The 21,859-nt window shown below is 58.1% G+C and overlaps 1 protein-coding gene across 3 annotated transcripts in view; it reads right to left on the bottom strand.

Annotated features, from left to right (window-relative positions):
• TMEM132D (transmembrane protein 132D) overlaps nucleotides 1-21,859 on the bottom strand; it is a 479,768-nt gene that overhangs the window by 63,994 nt on the left and 393,915 nt on the right. For all 3 annotated transcript variants that reach the window (XM_002723061.6, XM_089323224.1, XM_070065752.2), the window contains one exon: nucleotides 13,453-13,596. In XM_002723061.6, the coding sequence (XP_002723107.4) occupies nucleotides 13,453-13,596 (144 nt within the window). The remainder of the gene's footprint in view (nucleotides 1-13,452; nucleotides 13,597-21,859) is intronic.

Here is a 21,859-nt window from a genome sequence, read left to right as displayed (position 1 = left end):
GGCCATCCTCCACTGCACTCCTGGGCCACAGCAGAGAGCTGGCCTGGAAGAGGGGCAACCGGGACAGAATCTGGCGCCCCAACCGGGACTAGAACCTGGTGTGCCAGCGCCGCAAGGCGGAGGATTAGCCTATTGAGCCACAGCGCTGGCCACTTGTTTGGTTTTAAAAACCACAGCTTACAAGATGAGAGATTTTGCCTAAAAAATCCGGTTTCTGGTCTCTCTGGAAGTGCCAGCACTGGACAGTATGTGACCACAGGGATGCTTCTTTGGAGCTGAGTGACAACTTCCCCCGGTGAGAACAGGCTCTTGGCTCCATGGAAACCCCGTTACTCCCTGCTGTCTCTCTCAGCCTAGGACCCCCTTCCATGTCCCTCATCTCTGAGCTAAAGCAGATTTCCTCAGGACCACGGTTTTATCACAAGTGAGACAACAAAAACCAGGCTGAGAGAACAGTGTGCTCCCCATGCACACCCCAGGGAAGCCACTTCTTCATCTGCTTCCTCTGCGACTGTAAAGCAGTCCCCAGGCTGGCTCATGGCCAGGGCAGGCAGGAGCTGGGAGTGGGGAGCGTCTCCTGTCTCATGCCTGTTGCTGTCAGAAGTCTCTGCCTCTTACAAACAGCCAATATGTCTCAATAGCATCCTTAAACAGAAGATGGGGTTTGCCACAGACACCCTCACCCACAGGCTGTCCTCACTGTGGGCTATTTACAAGCCGAAGAGAAAGCACTTGCTTTCGCGAGTTTGCTGGCTGCGGAGCCACCTGTCTGACCTCTGAGTCCCATCACTGCTGAGTCCAGTGCAGGACATTCCTGTCACTTGCATGAAGCAGCCTGGGAGGGATGTGGAGGGGGATTTCAGGCTGGGGCGCGCAGCCTGCACTGGGTTTAGCCTGGCTGTGGCTGCGGCACTAGAAGCCCAAGCTCTCCCAGCCTCAAGTGCAGTGGGCTCTGAGACGACACACGGTGACCCCAGAGCTGAGGCTGGGACTTCTCCGGCTCCCTGCTCCCTCATCTGGGGATGGTACCTGAGCTCTGCTAGGACCAGCCATGCCTCCTCTTTCTTATACAACCACCTGTGCCTGCTGGGCCAGCACTGTGATGTGCTGGGTTCCCGGGGACACAGGGTGGGTGTCTGGGATGCAGGTGGGGAAGCAGTGTGTGTTTCTGCTGCAGGCTCCGGGCCTGAGAACCACGGCGACGCCAGCTGACCCAGGGCTGAGCCTGCACGAGGAGAGATGACAGCAATCGGCCAAACAAGCCAAACTGCACCCAGGTGGTGGGGGGGGGGGGCTCTCGCTGACTGCAGGTCTAAAAGCAATTAACACGAGCTGGGTTGAAGCTGGCCGAGCCTGTTCATTTCCTAAAATTGCGGAAGAGCCCCTGAATTGAACTGGAAGCCAAACTTGGAGGTTACAACTCCGGCTCCACCTGCAGGGGGAGCGGCTGTGGGAGCCCAGCAGCGCCACCTGCAGGTGTGGGCACGGCTCTGACCTCGTCCACGCATCTGACCGGTGGACGATCTGTAGCAAGGGTGACGCAAGCCGAGATGTGCCCAGTGACTGCTCGTGGGAGCTTGCTCTTGGAGCACGTGTCCTTACAGCCTGGCTGCCACAGAAGGGTGTGCAAGGGAGCAACCTGTCTGCTGTCCCCGCCACCAGGTCACCAGCAGTCAAGGCAGGGCCGCACATTTTCAACTCAACACTGGTAAAATTCAACAAAAAACGGTGAAAATAAGTGAATGGATGTTAAATTGCTGATTAATTTGTCCACCTAGAAAGTGAATGTTTGTCCTGTTCTCTTCACGGCTATCAGCAATAGATAATTTATAATATCTAATAATCTAAAATGATTTCTCGGAACTGGTTAAAGTTTATCTTCCTATCTACCTATCTTCTACATATTATTTATCCATTTATCTGTTTATCAGCTATCTCTACATCCACCATCTCTGTATTGTCTGTCACTTCTATACCTACCTACCTGTCTACCTGTATCTCTCTGTATGTACCCCCTCCCTCCTTTCTTTCCCCTCCTTCCTTCCACCCGCCCACCTAAGTAACTCTGTATCTATCTATCCCCTCCCATCCATCCATCACCTGATCACCTATCTATAACCCGTGTACCCACCGAGCCACCTGCCCATCTAATCCATTGTTTATATTTCTTTATCCTCCCCTGCCCCACATCCATCCTCTTTCTCCTTGCCACCGAATTTAAGCAACTTTGCGCTGAAATGTGCCATGTTCGGATCTCATGATTCCAGCCAGAGGCCCTGCGATGTTCCTGGCTTCTTGCAGCCAGTTCGCTCCAGCAGGACCCTGGAAACGCACTGAGCTGCCCGCCCGGAGGGTGGCAGGGAGGACACGGTGACTCCTGCTGACGGCAGAGTGCGGGCTCGACGTCTGCCAGACCCTGCCCTTGGGAGCCCTGGCTGTCCCTCAGGGGAGTCTGCCCTCACCCAGCGGGAGCCCAGAAGCCTCTGCACACTCAGACTGGGATGAGAGAAAGGCTCCCTCGTGCATCTCCAGCCCACGTTCGGCACCTTGAGGTTGGCACCGCTCTGTGTGGCCTGAGCAGAGCCCTCAAGCGCACGCCACCTGCCGGCCAGCTGCACCTGCTCTGCCTCGGCTGGACGGGGCCGCCGACTCGCACTCCTCCAGGCTCTCCTGAGCTCCGGCAGACAGAGGCCCAGCCATCCTCCGTGGAGTCTGCGTCCGCCAGCCCCACGTCCGGGCTCAGCAGGACTCGTGCTTATTTGTGACGGGCAGTCTGGGTTCAAACTTGGCCCGTGACTTCCCCTCTGTGCCTCGGCTTCCTCCTCTGTAACCTAGAACTTCGCTGGGACCAGAAAAGCCCGAAGCAGCAGGCAGCGTTCTGATTGGTACTTGCGAAACCACCAGAGTGACTGCAATTCACTGTGAAAACGGCAATTTCATTTTCTCAGGATTGATTTTGTAGAATACTAATTTTTGAATGTTTAAGATTTGTAAAATTAAAATTAAACATTTAATATATTTTAGATGCCAAAAACACACATGAGCAAATTATAAATTTATAACCTGGTGCATATTGAATGCTGGCTGCCAATTTCATATAAATAATTAGCTGCTGCAGGCTCCCTTCCACTTCTTGCATTTCAACCCCCTGCACCCAAGAGTGCCTCTCAGCCACATCTGTTCTCGGTCCAGGGCCAGCCTTGATTTCCCAGCCTCCCTTGCAGTTAAGTAAGACCATGTGACTGTGTCCAGCCAATGGGCTGCGAGCAGCAGGGCATCCCTTTCAGGCCTGGGTGCCGATTTTTCCTGATTTTCCACACCTTCCCCAGGCCCACCAGCTGGTGATGGAGGAGTTCCGGGGGAGTCACCGTGTGGAAGACAAGGACACTGTGCTGGACTGATGGTGGGTTGCTACAGCACCGGGTCTCGCCCCCAGCGGATGCAGTGGGAGAAGTGCAGATGGGCGGCACCCGGGGCACCAAGCCAGACCTGGGTGCAGCCGGGGCAGGGAGGATGTGGCCGAGGTAGCAGGGACGTGGCAGCCGTCGCAGAACGGGGAAGAGCTGCGGTGAACGTCTGGGGTGTTTGGGCTCGAGCCCCAGCCCCGGCTCCAGCTTCCTGCTGCGCCTCCTGGGAGGCAGCAGTCGTGACCCAAGTACTCAGATCCCTGCTGTCAGCGGGGCAGATCTGGGCTGGGTGCCCGGCTCCTGGTGTTCTCTTTCTCTGTCGCTCTGTGTCGGACCTCACAAATAAATATGTAAGTAAGTAAAAAATGAAAGTTACTTAAAAACCCGCACAGGTTAGCAACCTGGATTCGACTCATCAAACCAGAGGAACTCAGCTTTTCCAGACAGCCACAGACGGAGCTGTGCAGAGCACGTTTCTTCTCCGAGCCGCTGTGCCGTGGGAGTGATGCCCACATCACCTGTGGGGCCGGACTCGCCCTCGTCCCTTGTTCTGTAGACGCACATGTCCACCTGGTACCACGTGGCCACCTGTCTCCACGGGAGGGCTGCCTGTGCTCATTCCCACGGCAGCAGTCTCTCCACTCTGACGGAGAGACAGCGTAGGGCAGTACCTGTGCCACCCTGACACAGGTCAGCATAGGGCAGTACCAGTGCCACCCTGACACAGGTCAGCATAGGGCAGTACCAGTGCCACCCTGCCACAGAGCACCTGTGTTTTTATCTAACATGTTTCTCCACACCAACTACTTCTTTTATTTTTTTTTATTATTTTTTTTGACGGGCAGAGTGGATAGTGAGAGCGACAGAGAGAAAGGTCTTCCTTTTGCCATTGGTTCACCCTCCAATGGCTACCACGGCTGGCGTGCTACGGCTGGCACGCTGTGGCCGGCGCACCTCACTGATCCGAAGGCAGGAGCCAGGTGCTTCTCCTGGTCTCCCATGGGGTGCAGGGCCCAAGCACTTGGGCCATCCTCCACTGCACTCCCTGGCCACAGCAGAGAGCTGGCCTGGAAGAGGGGCAACCAGGACAGAATCCGGTGCCCCGACCGGGACTAGAACCCGGTGTGCCGGTGCAGCTAGGTGGAGGATTAGCCTAGTGAGCCACGGCGCCAGAACCAACTACTTCTTAAGTTTCATCTGCCCAGAAGAATGGAGGCCCACTAACTCACAGCTGGGAACATCAGATGTATGTTGTTCTAGTGCACACTACAATAGTATAAATCCACTAGTGTGAAAATCTTACCACCTGAAGAACTGCTGCATAGTGTGTCTTAGAGAACACAGCATTTAAGTACCCAGCGTCCTGACGTGATGTTTCCTCAGACCATACAGTCTGTGTGCCAGCCCTGGAGGCCCTCCCAAAACACGGCCGAGTCCTTCCTAAGGCTCGTCGTGGAGGTAAACTTCCTTGGGAAACTGCGTTAAATTCAGATTACTCCATGGCCTTGTCTAAAAATTATCAGAGTCAGTGAACTCAGGGGGCTTCCACAGCCTTGGCAGCTCATGACAAGAGCCTAGGGTGATTACTGATGCCATAAACAAGAGTGTCAATTTGTTAAGTCAACAACAGGAGTCACTGTGCACTTACTCCTCATGTAGGATCTTTGTCCTTAGTGTGCTGTACATTGAGATTTAATGCTATAACTAGTATTCAAACAGTATTTTTCACTCTGTGTTTCTGTGGGGGAGCAAACTGTTGAAATCTTTACTTAATGTATGCTAAACTGATCTTCTGTATATAAAGAGAATCGAAAATGAATCTAGATGTGAATGGAAGGGGAGAGGGAGTGGGAAAGGGGAGGGTTGCAGGTGGGAGGGACGTTATGGGGGGGAAGCCATTGTAATCCATAAGCTGTACTTTGGAAATTTATATTCATTAAATAAAAGTTAAAAAAAAATTCAGATTACTGTTCAGGGAGACACCACTTCAGGGTCCCTGGACTGTAGAAACACACACACACATGTGCACACACACACATGCATGCACACACACACAGGTACCTCAATGCCCACTGTTTACTCTGGACTGCAGAAACATACACACATGTACACAAATGTGCACACACATACACACATGCACACACATGTACCCTGATACCCACTGCTTACCCTGGATTGCAGGAACACACATGTGTATACATATGTGCACACATGTGTACACATGCACACATGTGAACACACATACATGCACACACATGTACCTCAATGCCCACTGCTTACCCTGGATTGCAGGAACACACAGATGTGTGCATACACATGCACACACATACACACATGCACACACACATGGACCCCGATGCCCACTGTTTACCCTGGACTGCAGAAACAAACACGTGTGCACACACACATACACACACACAAACACGTGTGCACACACACGTACCCTGATGCCCACTGTTTACCCTGGACTGCAGAAACACACACGTGTGCACACACACATGTACACGTACATATACACACACACACACACCGATGCCCACCGTTCACAGCTCCCTGTGCACAGACATCTGCCTGCATTTTAGACCCAGGGCTGCCCGGGGGAGCAGCCCTGACTTGTCCTCACACCTGTTTCACACCTGTGAACGCGGAGGCATCTCCTTTCACTGTCAAAAGTGACCCGCGGGGAGAAACACTCCAGGCACAAGCAGTAAAGTGGCCGTGCCCGTCGGAGGGGGTCCCCCGCACGTCCGCTTCTGGGCCCTGAGCCTGCTGTCGCATTTGAGGTTCAGCACTGTGGTGAGCTGGCTGGGGCGGGTAGCACCATGAGCGCCTGCGCCCCTTCTGCTGCCCCGCCCACCCCTGGCTGGAGGGGGCAGCAGTGCACGCCGTCCGCGTGGCTAGGAGGCCTCTCCCTGGGCCTCTGCCGTTTTCGTCTGTGCCTCATCTTTGCCCAAGACGTAACGCCTTCCCTTGACACCTGGCTCCTTTGTCGTCCGTTCTCCGCGCTGTAGCCGGAGGGATGCCCCCGAACGCTGACCTAACCTTGGCACTCACTAAGCCCCTCGCCTGCAGGATGAACCCCAGATGACTCCCTGTCCCAGCATGCCTTGCGGAATGGCCGCAACACCGGCTGCAGTTCCAGCGCCCGCTCTCCCATGCTCCTGGTGCAAGCCTCAGGCTCCGTGATCAGCGCCACCAGCTCTGTCGCGGCACCGGCAGCAGCTGCGCGTGAGAAGGTGGCCCACGCGTTTGTGAGCTTGTCTCCAGGCCAGTGGTTTCCAGGAAGGGGTGACCATGGCCTGTTCCAGTCTCAGGCCGGACGCTCACTGACTCCTACTGCAGTGACCTCTCTGCTCGCGACCCTCATGTAGTGAGGAGAGGGACTTGCCCCACAGGGGGCTGCTGCAGCCACAGCTGGACATGGGGGTCACTGTGGCTCGGAGCGCTGCCCACGCGTCCTGGACTCCACGCTGTCTGCAGGAGGCCCATGCTTTCCCAGGGGGGCGTGTCCGGGGGACTTCCGGGGGTATGTCCAGGGGCGTGTCAGGGGGTGTGTCCGGGGAGCGTCGGGGCGCGTCCTGGGGGCATGTCCGGGGTGTGTCTGGGGCGTGTCCAGGGGCATGTCCCGTACCCCCTCTGGGCTCTCCACCAATGCCACGGCTGCGCCTCTAGGTTTCCTGTGTCTGCACCTGCTACGGGGTGGGGGGTGGGCTTGTGTGGAACAGACCCTGTGGGGCTCCAGCCTTCTGGTTTGTCATGAGAAATGTCACTCGGGATTGTGGAAGTCCAAAGAGAAGCCTGCGTTTGGGGTTCAAACGCGGGGCGCTCCTGGTTGAGCGTGACCGTCGCCTCCAGCGAGGGACCCGTGCTCAGACGTGTACCCGAGGCTTCACTCTGCTCACTGTCAGGGTCATAAACACGTGTTGCTCCTCCAGGGGCTCCCTCTCCCTTCCTGGATCACAGACTCCCTGAAGGCAGCGATGCCAGGACCTCCTACACTCACCCCAGGACTCAAATCAAGACTCTCGGGCGAGCCCTCCTCAGACAGGACGTTTATGGCCCAAGAGACGAGCAGTGAAACCGCCCTTTGGGACAGCTCTGATCCCTACTTTAGGGCTGCACACGCACAGTGTCACCATCGTCTTCTCCTGTTAATTTTAGCTCTGCTGTGTCAGAGGTCGGGTGCTAAGTATGTTCCGTGTCTGCACTGAGGTGGGTTTGGGTCACGCCCCTACGCTACGCGTGCAGACACCTCTCAGACGCGACGCAGGGTGGAGCTGCGAGCTTCCTTTTGGCATCAGCGGCACCGGCTCCTAAATCATCACCAAAACCCCCAATGCTGGCTGAAAACCAAAGCCGCGGCAGCTCTGCGCTGATCGCATGCACCCTGCACACGCTACGTGGGGTTCACTGTCTGCAGTTTTTAGATGACTTATGGCAGGCGCCTCATGCCTTACCACACCCATCGTCATGTTTGCCTTCTGTGTGTAACAGTGGCTTTTGCTTTCTTCTGTGGGGTAGTCGCAAAGCTATAAATCAAACACAGTATCTCTTCACAGAAACGGCGGAGACCGAGCCAGACCCAGCAGGCCGGTTCTATGCCTGTAATTCAGGCTGCACCAACAGGGGGCGCCCATCAGGAGGCCCCACCCCACAGAGCATGCCTCAGAATTTAGCAGCTGATGTACATCCAAAATACAGCCTCGCTAAAGCAGCCCATTAAGCATAAAAGGCGAGTGCGCTGGCGAAGCTGGTTCACCTAGAAACACCGCAGAAGAGATGGAGGGTCTGGCACTCGAGCCCTCCTTGGTATTTGTCACTCTTTGACAGGACACTGGACTTGTCACTCATGCGGTCCACAAAGAGCTGTGTGTCACCAACCACCACGTCCCGGGTCTTTTGCCAGGTGTGGGGCACAGCAAGCGGAAGAGCACACCTCCCGGCTTGCGCCCTGCAGCTGTGCGACACCCCACAGGTGCACCGTGACAGCACACCTCCCGGCTCGCACCCTGCAGCTGTGTGACGCCCCGCAGGTGCACCGTGACAGAGCGCCTCCCGGCTCGCGCCCTGCAGCTGTGTGATGCCCCGCAGGTGCACCGTGACTGCTCCCGGCTCGCGCCCTGCAGCTGTGAGACGCCCCACAGGTGCATCGTGACAGGGCGCCGTGTCGAAGCAGGAAGCCGCGTCTCCCCTAAGCTGAGGTCCACAAAAGGCAAGAGCCGCCTGCAGTGGAAATCGCTCCGGAAATCTCTGACGCTCCAGTTCCCTTGACCCAGTCTACAGGTTGACTTCGAAAGCTCGCCCTGGCCATGCTAACCCGCAGGGCTCTGGGAGGCAACCGTCCACAGTCCCCAGGCCTGTGCAGGCGCCCCAGGAAGGGGCTGTCAGTCGGCGGCTTCCTGCTGTCTGAACGCCCCAGAACCCTGCTGGTGAGTTCCACGAAGAGACGGGGAGTGGAGGAGGGGCGCCAGCGTGAGCGTTGCTTTCCGACCGTGGGGACCTGGGTCAGGACCTGCAGGAAGCCAGGCAGCGCGGCTGCCTGTGCAGGCTGCGGGAGAGGCAGGCGCGTGCCTGGGAAGTCCAGGGGCTGCTGGGAGCCAGCGTGGCTGCAGGGAGAGCATCAGGCACGAGCGAGGGGCTGTGGAGATAGGTGGGCCTTAGGGGCCACTTGGAGAATTCTTCTTTGACTTGGAGGGACTCTCGGTGGGAAGTGGTGGGATGAGACCCGCATTTTAAAAGGCTCACGCTGCCTCCAGGGTTGAGAACAGATTTTGGAGTGAGGGACAAGGTCCAAAGCCAAGAACGCCAGGGAGAGACTCACGGAAAATTCATGTTGCCTCCCAAGCTTGGCCCCACTCCTACAGTTCTAAATAATGACACCTGGGAAGGGTTTGTGCAGAGATTCTTGAAATTGAGAATACAGCTACAGGCATGTTCCTGCGTAGAAGTCCATGTGCAAGTGATTGAAGTGACAGGTTAATTTCCCAACACAACGCACTGCAGAAACATGTCGCACGCTCAGATCCACTTTGCAACGGAAGATCCTAAGGAACTGAGTTCTAGTGTCTCGATCTGGCTCTCTGTTCATAAATATCAGAGCCGGGCAATCTGACAGAGAGCTGTGACTCTCAGGCACCGGCCTGTACTCTCCACAGGGCAGCAGGCAGGCAGGCGGGTGCTCCGCTCGCCGCAGTCCCCACCACTCCCTATCGTCTGTACTCATTACATCGTCTCCTGGCTCGTGTGCCCTTCCAGTCTTGCGAGCTCCAGGATCCTTTATGAAAAGTGAGGGAGGCCTGGGCAGGGCACATGGTCCCTGTCTAGGTCCAAGATGACAAGGAGGCTCCATCCCTTATTCCCAGGTGACAGGGTTTAGAAAGATGGCCAGGCCGAGGTCAGCAGAGCCGGAGCTGTGCTGTGTTTGACTGATGATGTCTGCCATGGGCAGGAGTAGGAGAGTGTGTAAGGTCTGCGTGCTGATGCTGCTAGAGGCTAACGTGGGAGACAGGGCAATGCCTGTCCGTGCACTGGGGCAGCAGGGGAGAGCCTGCAAGTGGTGTGGCTGCAGCAGGCACAGGTGCAGCAGGGGACAGCCTGCTGGGGACGCCTGTGCCTCACATCAACGCGCCTCGGTCTCCGCCTCGGCCCCACTTCCAATCCAGCTTCCTGCGGATGAGCACCCTGGAGGGAGCGTGATGGCTCAAGCACCTGGGTCCCTGCCGCCCACGGGGAGACCCGGACTGAGTTCCAGGCTCCTGGCTTCAAGCCTGCACTTGTGAGCGTTTGCAGAATGAACCAGCGGGTGGTAAACCAGGTTTCCGTCTGTCTGTTTCTCACTCTGCCTCTCTCTGCCTTCCAGATAGAGTGAAAATAAATAATAAACAAAAACTGTAGAAGGGGATGGGTTCCAATGTGAGGTCACAGAGTCACTGGGCCTCTGGCCTTGGAAGGGAGAGATGAGGCGCTTGTGCAACTATGGTTAGTTCTTGCAACTAACTAACTAAGTTAATTATGATTAGTTCTTGCAAGTTAGCACAGACCAGTGGAACAGAACAGACACCCTGGAAGTAAAGCCACACAGCAGCAGCCATGTGATCTTTGACAAACATGCTAAGAACACGCAGATACAGCCGGCGCCGCGGCTCAATAGGCTAATCCTCCGCCTAGCGGCGCCGGCACACCGGGTTCTAGTCCCGGTCGGGGCGCCGGATTCTGTCCCGGTTGCCCCTCTTCCAGGCCAGCTCTCTGCTGTGGCCAGGGAGTGCAGTGGAGGATGGCCCAAGTGCTTGGGCCCTGCACCCCATGGGAGACCAGGAGAAGCACCTGGCTCCTGCCATCCGATCAGTGCGGTGCGCTGGCCGCGGCGGCCATTGGAGGGTGAACCAACGGCAAAAGGAAGACTTTTCTCTCTGTCTCTCTCTCTCTCACTGTCCACTCTGCCTGTAAAAAAAAAAAAAAAAAAAGCACACAGACAGAGGATGGTCTGTTTAATAAATGGGGCTGGGAAAATGGGAAAATGGGAGATCTACCTGTAGAAGGATAAAACCAGACCTGACCTCTCACTACGCTGAAAAATCAACTCACAATGAAGTAAGGACCGAAACGGGAGACCGAAACTTTCAAACTACGAGAAGACAACACTTCAGGGTGCTGGAAAGGGCGAGGGTTTTCTGGATCAGACCCCAAACGCACGGGGAATAAAAGCAAAAATAGACAGATGGGATTTCATGCACCCAGAAGCCTTTGCCCACGAAAGGAACCGGCAGTGAAGAGACAGTCCCCGGAACAGGAGACACGTCCGCAGGCCGCGCGGCTAAGACGCCAGCACCGGGACACACAGGCACTCGGCAGCTGAAAGCCAAGGAGCGAGCAGGGCAGCGGAGCCGTGGGGAGGCACCAGGGGACCGGCAGTGACACGGAAGACAGCGCCACACCACGAGTCAGCAGGGAAAAGCAAGCCAAACCCACAGCGAGGTGTCACCCCACTGCAGCCAGACTGGCTTTTCTCGGAAAGAGACCAAGCGCTGGCGAGGATGTGCAGAGGGTGACGCGCACGCTGTCGGCGGGAGTGTGATTTAGTGCGGCTGTGGTGGGAGCCAGTGCGCAGGCTCCTCAGGACGCTAAAGCTGGCCCCACCACGGATCCAGCAGTCCCAGCCCGCGTGCATGGCCACAGGGGATGAAGAGGGATCTGCTGGCCCGCACGGCGGCTCACTAGGTTAATCCTCCGCCTGTGAGCCGACATCCATATAGGCACCGGATTCTGCCCCGGTTGCTCCTCTTCCAGGCCAGCTCTCTGCTGTGGCCAGGGAGTGCAGTGGAGCATGGCCCAAGTGCTTGGGCCCTGCACCCCATGGGAGACCAGGAGAAGCACCTGGCTCCTGGCTTCGGATCACCGCAGTTCGCCAGCTGCAGTGGCCATTTAGGGGGTGAACCAATGGAGGGAAGACCTTTCTCTCTGTCTCTCTCTCTCTCACTGTCTATCTGCCATGAGGTGCAGACGACCAAGACGTCCGCCCATGGGGGCAGGATAAAGAGAACGCAGCGCACATACACACTGGAACACTACCAGCCACGGAAGGACGCCATCTGCCATGTGTAACCACTGGTGAGGACTGCGGGTCATATGAGCCACGTGCAGAACGTGGGCTGTCTGGGCCTCGTGCCGTGGGAGGACACAGTCCGTATCAGCTTTGTAGCTCCACATAACCTACAGCGACTTCACAGACCCGCATCGGCTCCACGCTTACAGACACACATCCACGAAACAGGTCTCAGTCCAAACCCGTAACGACGGGGAGGGGAATGGAGGGGAGGGCGGGCGGGGAGAGGACTGGCCGTCAGGTCCAGGCAGGTAGGGGTGAGAAGTGCTGGGCTTCGACTGCCCGGTAGGGAGACCGCAGGTGCTGTGACTGTTTCCCTACTAGGTAAAGCCAGGCAATCCCCTGTAGAGAAGCGTTGTTGTGGAGGCCGGAGCCGGCTGGCGCTGCTCTCCGGTGCTCACCGTGATGGCCCAGAGCTGTCCCCGCTGTTGGCACGTCCCAGCCCGGCGGCCGGAGCTACACCAGACTCTCCTCATGCAGTCCCCCGTCTCCCGTGCTTCCTCGCAGTCACCGGAAGTGGATTAAAACGAATGCAGCAGCGTGGGTGCGTATGTGAGTACACGTATGAACATCCGTGATACGTACAACACACACAGGCAGGCACACGCACGTACATAAGGGAACTTCGCAAAGTTCACGGGAAGCGAAATCTCAAATCTCAATGGCAGCCCCGCAGAAGAGGGGTCTGCCACGCTCAGGAACAACGTGCAGAACCAAAGCCGCGTGGCTGCCACCCTCCTCCCACCAGAACAGCCTTGTCCTCCGACTGCTGCCCAGAATGGGAAGTGCCGGGTGTAGACGGATCGACAACCGCGCGAGCTCTCGGCCAGGCGCAGGGGAGAAGCCACCGAGGCCCCAGGGGAAGACCCGCGGCAGAGGCCCCGGCCAGGCGAGCGGGGAGGGCGCGGGCAGCTGCTGCTGGGCGGGAACCAGGTCGCTGCACCTGCCGCTGCGAGCCCCGCCCACTCCGCCCGGGGGGGCTGGGGACCCCCTCCCCCGCATCTGCCAGCTGTCAATCACGAGAGGACGAGGAGGCCAGGAGCAAAGCAGGTGGTGCAAGTGGTTCATCCACCCCTCTGCGAAAGGAAAGCCAGTGGAGACGGAGCCCTCCCGCCGCGCTGACGTCACAGGTGCCCCTTCCGCCGCGCTGATGTCACACAGAGCCATCCCTTCCCGCCCGCGGTGACGTCACAGGCACCTCTTCCTACTGCGCTGTTGTCACACATAGCCCTTCTGTGCATGCTGATGTCACAACGGTGATGTCCCTTGCACCTGTGCTGACGTCACAGGGCCGAGCCCCTCTGTCCACGCTGACGCCACTGTGTGCCGTGCACTGTGGCGTCACAGCTCCTCCCGCGCCCACCAGCCCTGCACGCCCTCCGCAGGGCACCTGGCGGCCGAGACAGCCCGGCCTCCCGTGGCGGGGACGCGCTGACCACTTGCCTTGACCACGTCCTCATCCGACGAGCGGCACTCCACGGACTCCCGCAGCTCGGCCACGGCGCCGTCCTCCGCCACAGACACCACCTTCACGGGCACGGCCACCGTCTTCCCCGTCAGGATGGCCGTGTTCAGGATCTCCGCCTCCTGCAAGACCCAACACACCGTCCGTCACACCCTCTGCCGGCGGCAGAGTCCGGCCCGTCAGCCCAGGATCTCCCGGGCCGCGTGACAGGGACGGAGGCCGGGAGCGCAGAGGGGCGAGTGGGCGGACCCGGAGGTCACGTGACGGACACCGCCCCCGATTCATTGGCTGGCAGCACTGGGAGGCGGGGCTTCTGGGAGGCCGCGAGGGTGGGGCCCCCAATGGCAACAGCGGCTTTACGGGTAGAGGAGACCGCGTGTGCCCTCGTTCTCGCCACGTGACCCCTTGGCAATGCCCGGATGCCGGGGCCCGGATGTTGGACTTCCTGCCTCCGGGCCCTCCGGAAGTGCCTCTCCTTTCTGAGTCACCTGATCGCCGCCGAGGGGCTGCCGCGACACGACGGGCCGAGGCAGAACCGAGAGGATGTCGGAGCCAACGCACCTAGTCCCGCCGCGTGCCGGACCCCGCCCCAGCCGCCCGCGCGGCCCCCTGACTGCACGGCACTGCTGCTGTCCCCGGTTCACCTCGGGGTCTCCCAGCTCGCGGGCACCGAAGGGGGGACTCGAACGTGGGGCGGCCAGCCGCCAGGCAGGGCGCAGCTGGGAGGAAGTGACCCCTGCCGGGGCGGGGTTCTCGACCGCTCCTGCCCCGTGTGGTCACACGTGCCGGCCTCTGCAGCCTGTGCAGCGCGGCTTGGCCCTGTGACACCGCTGGACACCTGCCGCACATGCGTGCAGCATGCATGCACACACACACACACACCCCACCGACCGCCCAGCACAGCCTGGCCCCGTGACACCCGCTGGACACCTGCCACGCACGCGTGCAGCATGCATGCGCACACACACACCCCGCCGACCGCCCAGCGCGGCCTGGCCCCGTGACACCTGCTGGACACCTGCCACACACACATACACATGCACACACACACACACACGCACACACCCCGCTGACCGCCCAGCGCAGCCTGGCCCCGTGACACCAGCTGGACACCTGCCGCACACGCGTGCAGCATGCACACACACACACGCACACACACCATCCAGCCGGGCTGGCCACAGGGCACGCCCTCAAGGAGGTCCCGCGGCCCTGGCCTGGCCCTGGGCGCAGAAGGGCCCCAGGCTCGCTCTCTCTAAGGGTTTATCTATTTCAAAGGCAGAGACACAGAGACAGAGGAAGAGACCGTCCATCTGTTCACCCTCCATGGCCGCGTGGGCTTCCTCGGCTTTCCCAGGAGCGTTTGCAGGGAGCTGGACCGGAAGTGGAGCAGCCGGGGCTCAAGCTGGCGCCCACATGGCCTGGCGTTGTGGCAGGCATGGCTCTACCCACTGCGCCACAGTGCTGCTCCTCACCCCACCCCCCGACCCCTTGCGCACAGTTGCTCAGCCACTGTGTCCCCGGCCCACCCGCACCCAGCAGTGTCTCTCCAGAGTGCCGGGGGACCTGGCTCAGCTCACACATGCCAGGACCCACCTGGCCGCCTCCCCTCCTCTGCCAGGCCCGTGCCCCCACGGCTCCTCCCAGACACCGCAGCAGAAGGCCGTGGCAGGTGTCTCTGTCCAGCGCAGCCCGCCTGCCCCCGGTCAATCTCCCAGAATTCTTGTGGCTGGGGACTTGCGCACACCAGCTCCCCTGCCAGCACTGCCTGGAAGGTCACGCGAGCCCGATGTTCCGATGGAGAACACTCAGCCCCAAGACCCCGGAAGCAGTGAAGGTCCCATCCTGGACAGGGCTGCGTCCAGCCCCGCCCTGACCCTCTGCTCAGTGCCCGCAGCGAGGCCTGTCGCCCTGTCACACAGCATTCTTCTGCCCAGTCGGCCCTGGTGCTGCGGGAGCCGGTTGGAGAGCACCTAGCGCAGTGGCTATCAGTTAGTTATTGTCATCAACCACAGGTCCTTCGTCTACACTGCAAGATGCAAAGGGCTTTGTCTACGCCCCTCTGGGAGATGGGCTGCAGAGCTGCCCATGGCTCGGTTCCTGCGTGGAGTGTGACTGCCTCTCGTAGCCGGCAGGAGGGATGGAAGTTTATCAGCCTCAAATTGCATCACTGTTCCCTTATGCTGACTTTCCATTGCCTACATCAGCTCCTGTGTTTCCTTTATAGGATGAGGCTCATCTTACAGCAGGCTCATTTGCTTTAGCCTTTGGATATGATAATACAGGTTTTTTTTTCCATTATTTTAAGTCTAAAAGACAAGACTCCAGTTTGGAATGCTCCTGAATTTAAAAGACTCTGCCTTAGACTGTTTGCATATGCATAGGCCCCCAGACACCCTGCTGCGTGCATGCTTGTTCCTCTCCCCTCTCTGAGCTCCCAGCCTGCTGCCATTTTAACCTGGGCAAAAACATCGGGAGAAACAGAGGCCAAGTCAGAAGACGATGCTGCTGTCTGCCCCCATGCATGGCCTGCTGCCCCACCGCAGAGGCCTTTAGAATGGAGCGGACAAAAGCACTCCAGCCCTCCGGCCCAAACTGGCCCGTGGCAGAGGACAGACACGGGTGGGGGACCGTGTCTGTGTTCCTGACGCCGGGCCTGGGGTCCTGAGCCTGCACACGCGTGTGGGCAGTGCAGAGCCTGCCTCCTCCAGCGACACACACGCAAAGGCCACGCGTGCCTCTGCATACGCAGGTCGGCCTCTGCACACAGCAGACACGGCGCTGGCAGGAGCTGGCGAGCAGCTGTGCGCCATATGCCTGGGCTGTCGCCTCAGCCTCTGAATAGCTCACGTCCCTCTGCCACCAGGACCGCGGTGGGGGGCGGAGCTCCCAGGCTTGCTACTTCCCTGGTGCTCTGCATTTGCAGTTCTGAGACTTAAGGAATGTTCTCCATTGCACAGCTTTGCTGTGTTCCCGGGAGGCGATGGGTATGCAGGTGACCCGTGGACACAGGGGGCCTTGCTGGGGGTGGAGGCCCTGCGTGGTCTTGGACTTGGTGGGGACGTTGGTCGGCACTCACTTGGCTGCCGACTGCGCAGGCTCCCTGCTCATGGCCCTCTGAGCCCAGGGTTTCAGAATCGACTGAAAAGATGAGACACACAGCGAGGAGCCATCGACGCGTGCGGAGGACAGCCGGGCAGCTGCCGCCAAGTGCTTCCCGCTCCGTCTGCCGGCACTGCGAGCTCTGGCATGGCCCGACCTGGAACTCCTGGGAAGTCCCTTCCACGACTTGGTCACTGTCCTCTCACCGCCCACCTGCCCTTGGTAGGCAGCTTTGTCCACTGCAGGCTGAGTCCCAGGAATCAGATGTTGAAGGGACACAGGAAGTGAGGCTTTAGGCTAAATCCTGGTTAAATCAGCACACTGCTTAACGAAGCCGGCCTGCATCAGGCATAGTGTTTTTTCTCCCGTCTTAAGAGAGTCTGTTCAGAGACAATATCTAAAAATGAAGAAAAAAAAAAAAACCCGGGGGTGGACACTGTGGTGCAGTGACAGGCTGCCGCGTGGGACGCCGCCTCCCAGGTGCCCGGGGGAGGCCCTGCGGCTCCGCTTCCAGCCCGCCTTTCTGTTAGTGCGCCGGAGCTTGGGCCCCTGACCCCACTGGGAGACCCAGCTGCAGTCCCAGGCTCCTGGCTCTGGCCGCGCTCAGGCCTGGGCGCTGCAGGCACTGGGGAGTGAATCAGCGATAAAGGGCCCCTGTCCCATCCCTTCCCCCTTCTGTCACTCTGCCTTCAGATGAATTTTTTTTTGGACAGGCAGAGTTAGACAGTGAGCGAGAGAGGCAGAGGGAAAGGTCTTCCTTCCATTGGTTCACCCCCCAAATGGCTGCCACGGCCGGTGTTGTGCTGATCCGAAGCCAGGAGCCAGGTGCTTCTCCTGGTCTCCCATGCGGGTGCAGGGCCCAAGCACTTGGGCCATCCCGCCCTGCCTTCCTGGGCCACAGCAGAGAGCTGGCCTGGAAGAGGAGCAACCAGGACAGAACCGGCGCCCCGACTGGGACTAGAACTCGGGGTGTCGGCACCACAGGCAGAGGATTAGCCTAGTGAGCCACTGTGCCGGCCTGCATGATTTTTTTTTTTAAATGAAAAAAAATGAAAAAGCTACACCTGGTAAGGCACGGGGCCTGGCCCACATGGATGGATGCCGGGCAGCTGAGGGCAGCCCCTCCCTGCCTGCAGGTCCCCGTGGTCGGGAGCAGCCACTGGGGTGTGAGGGCCACGTTGTCTGTGACTTGTGGGCCGAGGCCACGGAGCTTTCATGCTGGGATGCCCGTCCCCTCTCACACCCGCGTGGTGCGGAGCAGCCTGCGTATTCCTGGTGCAGCTGCAAGATGGCCCAGTCTGTTAGCCCCGAGCCCTGGGTCACTGTGCTACCGACCTGCGTAGCACGGGCGGCGGGAGGGAGAAGCAGGACCAGCTCCCATCTTCAGGCAGCGTGCTCTCACGGCAACACCATCTACCCATGTGCACTCAGCTCTCCGCAGCATCAGCTCCAACAGGAATCTGGAGTCTCCCCAGGCTGAAGGAGGCTGGGCAGGCGTGACGCCACCACACGCCCTGCCTGGCCGCCTGCGTTTCTGCTGTCTCAAGCTGAGGCAGCTGCGGCACGAGTCAGAAGGGAGCCCTCCCACTCCTCTGCCGCCACGGCTTTGCCTCGCCAAGAAGGACTTCTGCAATCCCGGCCGACCATGTGACACGCGGAATGACGACTCAGCCCCCAGCCTGCCTCCCCCCTCAGTAAACAGCAAACCCTGCCCACGAGGGGATGTGTTTTCCATCCCTGCCACGTGAGCCACGTGGACCACGTGGGACCATACCTGATTGGCAGTAATGCTGTGTCACCATAAATAACCCCCACGGCTGTGAACCAGCAGGCAGCACCATCACCCGGCACCTGCACCGCACACACACACACGGCGAGGACCAAAAATAACCATGCAACGGGTGCCTGAGATTTGCCAAGAGAGGACATCTTAAATGGTGTCACTACAAAAGAAGCTACGTCTATGACGCGATAGACAGTGGGGCCATTTCCCGATGCCTGTATCCATATGGAACCATCACACTGTACGACTTGCACACACTCTCTGCTGGTCAGTTACACCTTTGTAGAGAGGCAGAGGCAGGGGGGGGGGAGAGAGAGAGAGAGAGAGAGAGAGAGAGAGAGAGAGAGAGGTCTTTCATCTGCTGGTTCACTCCCCAGATAACCACAATGGCCAGAGCTGTGCTGATCTGAAGCCAGGAGCCAGGAGCTTCTTCCTGGTCTCCCATGTGGGTGCAGGGGCCCAAACACTTGGGCCATCTTCCACTGCTTTCCCAGGCCACAGCAGAGAGCTGGATCAGAAGGGGAGCAGCTGGGACTTGAACCAGTGCCCATATGGGATGCCGGCACTGCAGGAGGTGGCTTTACCCTCTGCCCCACAGCGCCGACCCCCACCATTTTCCTTTGTCAAGCTCTTTGCTGACCGGGACATTTTCCTGGGGACTGACTCGTCAGACCCCTCCACGCTTGGTTTTTCATCTGATACGTCTGTAGGTCAAATACATGGATGGATCAGGGACTTTCCTTGACTGATGCTGCATTTGTTTTAATAAACACATAAACCAGAGAATGGGAAATTAAACTGCAAAATGAAATGGAAAGTCTTTTTCCCACAGAAACCTCTTACTTCGTGCATTTCGTAAGTGTAAATTCAGGAACACGGCGACTCTAGCTGCCTGGCTGCCCTCCTCCCCTCACTCCACACTTCGTCCTCCTCCCTCTCCAATCCCATTCTGATTTTTTACTAATAACTATTTTCAATTAACTTTGTATACATAAGATTAACCCTATACTAAGTAAAGAGTTCAACAAATAGTATAGGAAAAAAAACCATTCCTCAACAGTCAAGACAAGGGCTGTCAAAGTCCTTGCTTCTCAAAGTTCCATACCCTTCAGGTGCTCTGTTAGTTATCACAGAGCAGGGAGAACATATGGTATTTGTCCTTTGGGGACTGGCTTATTCCACTAAGTTTAATGTTTTCCAGTTACATACATTTTGTTGCAAATGACAGGATTTCATTTTTTATCACTGTGTGGTATTCCATGGTGTGCATATCCCATACTTTCTTTATCCAGTCTTGAGTCGATGGGCATTTGGGTTGATTCTACATCTCAGCGATTGTGACTTGAGCTGCAGTCACGTCGGGGTGCGGACGGCTCTTCCATGTGCTGATCTCATTTCCCTGGGGTAGATGCCCAGGGTGGGTGGCGGGGGCACCGGGCAGGTCTGCATTCAGGTTTCTCAGGAATCTCCACACTGTCTCCACAGCGGCGGTGCCAGTTTCCATTCCCAGGAAAATCCGGATTTTTCTTCAGGTCAGTGGTATGGAGCCAGTGTGTACAGGATTTTGTGCAACTAGAACAGGCTTTATGTAATAGACTTACTCTTGGAAATAGAACATAATTTTAAAAATCATATTTTATTGTAAAGTGGAGCTTGCTATTAAAAGCTGTCCCCAAATAGCATGCTCAAGTCCCAACTCAAATGCTGCCTCTCTCCAAGTCTCCTCGCGTGGAGAGAGTACACACGCCGCTGATGGTTTATGACAGACATTATATAAACTGGCTACGGAAGAGGAGCGCACTCATCCAAGAGCCCGGCTCCGGAGCCAGATCGCCTGGCTTTGGGCCCTGTCTCCTGTGTGTGTGTGGTCCGGGACTCCTGGGGAGTCAGTGGTGTGGGGACCGCACGGGAGAAGGCTCCTAGAACCGCTAGGGTCTCTGAGAACCACAAGTATGTGCCCGCTGTTGTTATCATCGTCTTGCAGCCACACCAGGCCCCTCTGGGGCAGGAGTGGGCCACGGGAGCCTGGGCTGAAGGAGTTGAGCCCCAGGTGCACATGGCCTTGGCCCTGTGGCCCTGACCAACTTAGATAAGCCCACGGAGCCAGGCTGCCACCTAAAGCAGGGGACGGGGAGAGGCCTGGTCACGTGCTAGGTGCACTCCGGACCCTGTGTTCCAGTCCCCGCAGTGCCACTGCCCGCTGCTTGACTGTGCAAGCCACAGAAAGCCCGTTCTCCTCGTCTGGGAAGCGCTGACTCGCAGTCCTGGTGAGCGAGTGCACAGTAACACAGGCCTCGGCAGAACTGGTGTTTCATCATTAGCAGCGTCAGTACACGCACTGAGTTATGCGGATTCACTGTGTTCTTGGCAAGTGGAAAAGACGCTCAAGAGAACAGGGAGGGGAGAGCTGCCACACCCTTCCTTCCGTGCACGCGGGTTTGGTCCTGGAGGCTCCCGGGGCGGGAGGCAGGGCGTTGCGGCCTCAGCGGCTCTCAGCACGCACAGCCCCTATCGGGGAGCCTCCCACTGCCCTGTAGTGACGATCGATTAGACACACGGTTTTCAGAGTACAAGGCAGCAACTGCACTGGGTGCTCGACTGAGGAAAAGCGACGTTTAGATAGGGAAGGGCTGGGGGTTTGCACCGCATGGGTCAACCTGGTGGGAGGGCCGAAGGGTTTTCAAGCGTGATGTTGATTGTGTGTTAGTTCTGCATCTTGTTCATACTAGAACCAAGGCTGTCCAGTGGGAGCGCTCCACGGTCGTGTACAGTAAGTGCTATTGGAAGCTCCCAGTAAAAATGGTCAAAGGAAGCAAGTCACCTGCACGTCCTGCACTTTGCATCAGGGTTACCTCTGGGGGGATCACCTGGGCGGGGCTACAGGGGTCCAGGTGGGCATGGCCTTGGGCACCTTCCCCTCTTCCACCTTCCCCGTGGGGGGTTCAGAGCCTCCACGGAAGGGCTGATGAGGCATCTCAAGGCATTTATCACATTCATACTTCGCAGTGGCCCCTGACCTGGGCCCAGACGAATGTCCCCACGGGGCCAAGTCTGGCTTCACCGTGGGCCGTGGAGAAGGTGAAGGGAGCCTGGCTGGCACGGGCTGGATGCTTCCAAGGCTGACTGGGCGCTGCCGTCCGGGAACAGGGCCATCAGCCCCTCTGAACCCCCAGCTAACTGCAGCACAACTCACAGTAGCTAAGACACAGGCACAGCCCAGATTCCCTCGGCTGACGGCTGCATGGAGAAAACGTGGCGCACATACACTGTGGAATACTACTCAGCAATGAAGAAGAATGAAATCCTGTCCTGTGCAACAAAGTGGAGGCGACTGGGAACCATTGTGCTTAGTGGAGTAAGCCAGTCCCCCGACACGCAGCGCGTGTTCTCTGAGATGCGGTAGTGAGTACACGATCCATCAAAGTGCGGAGTGAAGCAGACATCGTGCGGTTGCGCTGCCCTTTTCCGCTCCCTCGGTCTCTGCTTCTTACTTTCAGAATATT

The sequence above is a fragment of the Oryctolagus cuniculus genome, chromosome 21, assembly GCF_051225735.1.
Source record: "Oryctolagus cuniculus isolate XC-2025 breed Fujian yellow rabbit chromosome 21, ASM5122573v1, whole genome shotgun sequence".
In the NCBI taxonomy this organism is placed as follows: Eukaryota; Metazoa; Chordata; class Mammalia; order Lagomorpha; family Leporidae; genus Oryctolagus; species Oryctolagus cuniculus.
Note: the sequence above shows the minus strand (reverse complement) of the source record. Positions and strands in the feature narration are given on the sequence as shown.